The following is a 6,158-nucleotide window of genomic DNA, read 5'->3' as shown; positions in this document are numbered from 1 at the left end:
CCAATCATCAGCGGTTGGTTCCGTTCGCTGCCGTCCGCTCTCCATGAAGGGGTCAGACTCTGCTGCTGATTGGCTGATGGAGAGTGGACGCTGCGTACAGGAACTGAGGTCAAGTGTTACCAGTTGTATGAAGCCTCAAACAGCAGGTCCAGTAGAACCGGTCTGAACCTGCTGAACGGGCCTCGTTGGACCCGTCAGGAGTTCCAGGTATTCGTAGTTCTTGGCTGCAGAGAAACGCAGCCTGTAACAGATTTAGGTTCTTCAACAAAAACGCACCATCAGAGTCCTCTAGACCCATCGCAACACTCCAGAACCAACAAACATGAAGCAGCAACGTTTGGCACCAGAACCAGCAGAGCAGCAGCGTGAAGGTCAGAACCCAGAGAGTTTAAGGTCTAAAAACGGCTCTGGAGGAGTTTTCAGTCCACAGATCGGACCTCAGATCTGATAGAACCTCCTAAGAACATTATTAGACCTGAAGCTAAGTGGGAACAAACGGTACTGGATCAGAACTTCCAACTGGGCCCTATTTTTACAGGTTTTTCTCTCAAACAGCCAGACTTGTTCCTCTCTGGAAGTGTTTGGACCAACAGTTTCCGGGCTTTCTTCACATCCTGTTCATCTGCTGGACATGAACAGGAACAACAGCTAAAGTCCAAAGGAAACCTGTGGAAGACCCACAGGAAGCCCAGAGAACTGCTGGACCAGAACACAGACAGGATGGGCCGGATCAGAGGAAGGAAAGTCTGAGAGCAGAGCTTTGGATCAGAACATCTAACACCTGCTGTTTGTTTACGGCTCTGGACAGATTAGTAAACAACCAAACAGATTAAAATCTGACCTGACATCAGTGGAAGTTAAAGTACGGAGCTCAGAGAACAGAACTCCTCAGCGGTCTCGGCTCGACCCGATACTGAAGTTTTTTTAATAACGCGTTAAACTACATGTAGGTCTGTCCTCCTCATCTCTGAGTTTTCAGTCTCTTGAGGCCAAGAAGAGTCCAGAACCGTCTGACCCAAGAGGTTCCCATGCTTCTGGTTCTGGTGAACTGACCCTTTAACAGCACATTGGACCTTGAAATGCTTTGCAGCAGACGCCTGCTGACTGTTTGTATCACGGCTGTTAGTGTTAATGATGATGATGATGAAGACAGACTCAGCTTAGGACTTCTGACATCAGAGCTTGTTGCCATGACAGCAGCATCCATCCAAGGGGAGGTCAGAATGGACGCTTGTGACAGAATGAAGCTGTTAGATTGTGGTGAACAGAATCAGAACCAATCCTGAATGGACCTCCCTCTGGATTCAGAAGCAGGTTCTGTTTCCACTTCTTTACTCCGAGCAGCAGCACATAGAACCATCTGTTCACACCGGCTGGAAGAGCAGGGTTCGGTCCTCCCTCTCTGCGGTCGGGATGATGCTGGGGAGCAGCGGCAGCGAGCCCCTGGGCAAGGCACCGCCCGTCCTCAGGTAACAGGAGACAATCTTCTGGTCCAGACGCAGCTGGCGGGGGATGCTGTCCAACGGTTTGGGATCCAAATCCAGGATGGAGACGGAGGAGGAGAAGGCCTGAGGTCTGAAGTCCCTGAGATGCTTCTGAGAAGAGAGGCTGGAGGAGGAAGAGGAGGGTTAACGACCAGGAGGAAGGTCAGCTGGCGTCAACAATAAAACATCACAAAATTACTGTTTTTAAAGATGAACTAATTACGCAACCAGAAACACATACGGGTCCACATTGAATGTCTTCAATTAAAAAGACTGAAATTACTTAATATCTCCTTAATTGTAATAAACTTACTAAATACTATTAATGTATAAAATATTATTAATGTTTCCTGAGTAAAAAATGTTTTTCTCATCAGTTTTTTCACTCCTCTGTGTCTGATCGTTCCTGGAAATGGGATCTTATCGTACAACCAGCAGCTGATTTTTTTTAGTTTTGAATTCATAAATAAATGTAGACATCTTGAGTTTTGTTTGCCTTTCGTTGCTGTTTTATTTAATATAGTGCATCATCTAAAGAAATACAAATAATATGCAGATAAACACTGTGGAATCATATTTTGCATGTCCGATGATGGCGTCAGACAAGCAGTTTAATGGAGAGAATGTAAAATATGTAATTCTCTAAGAAAAGTTGTTAAACAATTTTTATAAGATGTATTTTGTTGTTCTTTGATTATTTAGGGATAAAAACAGATACTTTCAGTATTATGATTTCATTCTTTATGGCGACCTGGATGAATGTCTGGTTGCATACATGAAAACGAGCTGATGGTCACGGATCGTGACTCCGACCATTAAACTTCTACTCATCCAAAGACAGAACGTTAATACATGAAGCGCAGCCTCACTCTTCATCATCGTTCTCCTCTTCAACGCCCGGAACAAGAGCAGCCATGATGGAGCAATCTTTAGCAGTCATGGCGATCCGGTACTGATGGACCTGCAGAGAAGAGGAGAGAACTGGACAATTAAGATCTGAGCAAAGAAACTTCTCAGCGTCTCACTATCGGTTATGTCCATTTGGGTCAGAACCAAAGAAAGTGACCTTTGCTGCAGCGTACTCCACAGAACCGTCGTCCTCCATCGAACTTTTCTGCACTTTCTCCAGGAAGTTCTGGTCGTACGGCCCGTCTATCTGGAGGCGGGTCCTGGCGCAGAGAGAGAGAGACATCAGAGCCAAAGCTTACCTGTCAGGACAGTTTTTCCTTCAGGTTCTGGTCGACCCGGTCCTACCTGTCCTTAGGGAAGTCCTGCAGGTGTTGTTCCAGTCTGCGGTACAGAGGATAAAGTCCTTCGATGTCCAAAGTGTCCAACATCTGAGTCTGAAGGATCCTGGACAGAACGCTGTTGGTGGGTAAACCCTGAGATCCTGCATCACAGAGACAGACGGCTTCATTAAACCAAGCTGACAGCGGTTCATCAGAGAAAGAATTTCAGGAACTCCTTTTGATCGACAAGATCAAAAAAGATCCTAGAAAACTGTTGTGCGATATGCCATGATCATGGTTGTTGGACATTGAGAAGCACTGTCCATATTTCCTGTTGACATGATGACCGGAGAAGAAAATACAGTTTTGGTGAATAAACAGCTGTAAGACCTCTACAAGCCTATGTTTGACTTGGAGCTAAATGATTTTCGGAAATAAGCTTATATTTTGAACAGAAGTTGTAGTGAATTTATTCCATGTATGTGCAGAATTAACTGTTTGACCATGATTTCAGCTAGAATTATCTTTCATTTATTGTTCTAACACAAAGCTAGTAGGGCGTGTGTTCATAAACAATATATAACAGCCCAAGTAATATCTAATAAAATAAGATATTTACCTCCCCTTCTGGGGAGGGCAATAAGTAAAGTATGAAAAATATAAATTCCCAGCTGGCTGGGAATCGAATGTAAGTGATTCACAATATAATTATGGCATCCAACCTGGATTGGCATTGAATATAAATCCACAACAAAACCAAAACCTTTGGAGGAACAACTCAGCAATAAAATTTGGACCCAACTCTGGATTCAAACAGAAATCTGGGCTGAATGTCCTCATTTTTGGAATAAATGCTGAAATGTTTTATTAACTCTGAATAATTCCACTTTAATATTTCGTTTTAAAACGGATTATCTTTTTTTTTATCTCTCTGTCTGATTGAAGAAACGAGCTCTGATGATCTTTAGTTCTGCTTGAGGAGAAACTGACCATGCCGAACTCGCTCAGTGTTGAACAGACTGGCCTCACAGAAGCTCCGCCCCCCTCCTGCTCTGTCCGTCACCTGACCTCCATCTCCTCCCGAGGCGCTCAGCAGGGCGTTCACCAGGACCTTCAGACACAGACCCAGCTTCACTGTTAACTCAAACGTCTGATTTCTGTTTCAGAAACAGTTTTGACCCACCAGTCCGACTGGACCTGAGGCAGCTTTACCTGGATGAAGTCGTTCAGGACGGCTTTGGTGGTAATGTGACCATTGATGCGGTTGTTTCCACGCAGGAAGTAGGGTCTGAGGTGATGCAGCAGAGCGTTCAGGTCGGGCGACTCGTCGCTGCCCTCTTTACTGCTGTAAATACACTGACCCCCCTGGAACACAGAAACAGATCTGAGTCCGACTGCTGCAGAACCTCACAGCTTTCCACAGTTTCTGCTTTAGACCGATTAGGTTTTATTAAAAAATAAACACCTTCGGCCCAGATAGCTGAGAAACAAGACAATAAAAGAGCTTCATAGTCTTTTAAGGTGAGAATGACCCATAGAACAAAGACTTATTAAAAAGTTTGACCAAAAATGTCAAAGAACCAAAGTTCTGCTTCACCTTAAACACTTTGAGGTTGTTCTGTGGTTCTTCTATCAGGTGCCGGATGGCGAAATGCATCCTCTGTCTGTTTCTGCACAGGAGAAGAAGAAATCAAACCAATCAGATCAGGAGACAACAAGCCTCTGGAGAACACAGAACCAGGAAAGCAGACTGACATTTGTCTCTGTAGAAACACACGGACAGTGAAAACATCATCAGTGGACTCACCCTGAGAACAGGTCCAGAGGACAGTATAGACTGCGTCTCTTCCACTTCCCATTGGCCACCTGGACAGATGAGACAGAGAACTGATTAAAAACTGTTCGGTACAGAGAAGAAAAGAGAAGCCATGTTCAACCATCCAACCTGCTAAAGGAAGTATCATCAAAAACTGATCACACCTTGACTGAGAACATCTAAAACCAGGAACAGGTCCATTAGGTCCTTTCTTAAACAGGTCCTTGACAGTTTTTTAAAGTTTTCTGAGTTTCATTTTTGAGCATTTCCAGTTGAGGTCATACTGAGTGCATGACCAGGCTGTGCATTGTTTCTTCTTCTGTGTTATAAGACAGTGTCTTGCCCACGACCAAAATCTAATAAATTAGAAAATATTCACAAGGAGTATATCATGTTAATCTAATTAAAATTAAAATAAATCCAATTGGGAAAAAAGTTAAAACGATTAAATGTGGTTTATTTAACATAAGACCTCTTTCCTCAAAAAGTCTGCTAGTTAATGACTTGATTTGTGATAATCACATTGATTTATGTTGCCTTACAGAAACTTGCCGGCAGCAAGAGGATTTTGTAGCATAAATGAGGAAACTCCTTCTAGTTATTTAAATTTTCACATTCCCAAAAGTTTTTAGATGAGTTTTCAGGGTTCCTCTCTGATTTGGTGTTAAATACTCAAAGGGTCATCATAGTCAGAGATTTTAACATCCATGCTGACATTGAAGGCGATAGCTTAAGAGCAGCCTTTAATGCTATCTTAGACACTATTGGCTTTGTTCAAAATGTGAATAGTCCCACACATTCTCATCTTCATACTTTGGATCTTGTGCTAAAATATGAAATATAGAAATAACAGTATTTCCTTAATACCCTGTCCTCTCTGACCAATTTTTAATAAACTTCAGGATTCATTTAACAAAGTTTTCCTCCCCCTAAAGAAGGTATCACTTCAGCAGATCATTATCAGATAGTGCAGTTTTAAATTGCCTTAGACAATGCAGTGTAGTTAAAATCCTTCAGCTGATCCTAAATGCTGCAGTCAGGGTTCTGACAGAAATTAAAAAGAGAGATAATATCTCTCCTATCCTGGCTTCTCTTCATTGGCTTCATATTAAATCCAGAATAGAATTTAAAATCCTCCTTCTCACATATAAAACCTTAAATGACCAAGCTCCATCTTTTATCAGAGATATGATTGTTCATGTGTCCCTAACAGTGTCTCAGGTTATCCTGAGCTATCTCTATAGTTATGCTGCTATAGGCTTAGACTTCTGGAGGACATGGGGATCCCTATTTCATCATTGTGCTTCATTCTATCTCTATTCTCCCACTCTGCAGAATCTGTTAGTTCAATCTCTAACGTTCTGCTCTCTGCTTTTTCTCATAGTAGCTTCATCTGGTCTGTTCCTGTTTGGCTGTGACTCCATCCTGGAGAGAAATATCAGCTGTGCTGCTGCCATCAACACCTTTGTCTCTAGATGTTGGAGGTGTCGTTTTTTTCAGTGTAGTCCTGTTTTGCTGACTGTGACTAACTGGATGTGTTCTCTTCATCCTCTGACATGGGAGCTGGCTCGGAGCTGGCTGTGTGTTTCTGATTTTTTGTGTCTCTGCTTCTGTCTCCTTGAACCCCAG

General features: G+C 42.9%; 1 protein-coding gene across 1 annotated transcript in view; it reads right to left on the bottom strand.

Moving 5' to 3' along the window:
• Positions 1 to 885: 885 nt before the first annotated feature.
• The window catches only part of ippk (inositol-pentakisphosphate 2-kinase), a 21,021-nt gene continuing 15,748 nt past the window's right edge, over positions 886 to 6,158 (bottom strand). The window contains exons 7-14 of the mRNA XM_015368938.1: positions 4,521 to 4,579; positions 4,311 to 4,383; positions 3,926 to 4,078; positions 3,704 to 3,824; positions 2,739 to 2,874; positions 2,551 to 2,653; positions 2,354 to 2,445; positions 886 to 1,608 (exon numbers count right to left, since the gene is read on the bottom strand). Coding sequence (XP_015224424.1) covers positions 1,365 to 1,608; positions 2,354 to 2,445; positions 2,551 to 2,653; positions 2,739 to 2,874; positions 3,704 to 3,824; positions 3,926 to 4,078; positions 4,311 to 4,383; positions 4,521 to 4,579 — 981 coding nt within the window. The 3' untranslated portion in view covers positions 886 to 1,364. The remainder of the gene's footprint in view (positions 1,609 to 2,353; positions 2,446 to 2,550; positions 2,654 to 2,738; positions 2,875 to 3,703; positions 3,825 to 3,925; positions 4,079 to 4,310; positions 4,384 to 4,520; positions 4,580 to 6,158) is intronic.

This window comes from Cyprinodon variegatus, unplaced genomic scaffold (assembly GCF_000732505.1).
Source record: "Cyprinodon variegatus isolate N-32 unplaced genomic scaffold, C_variegatus-1.0 Scaffold2261, whole genome shotgun sequence".
Lineage (NCBI taxonomy): Eukaryota > Metazoa > Chordata > Actinopteri > Cyprinodontiformes > Cyprinodontidae > Cyprinodon > Cyprinodon variegatus.
Note: the sequence above shows the minus strand (reverse complement) of the source record. Positions and strands in the feature narration are given on the sequence as shown.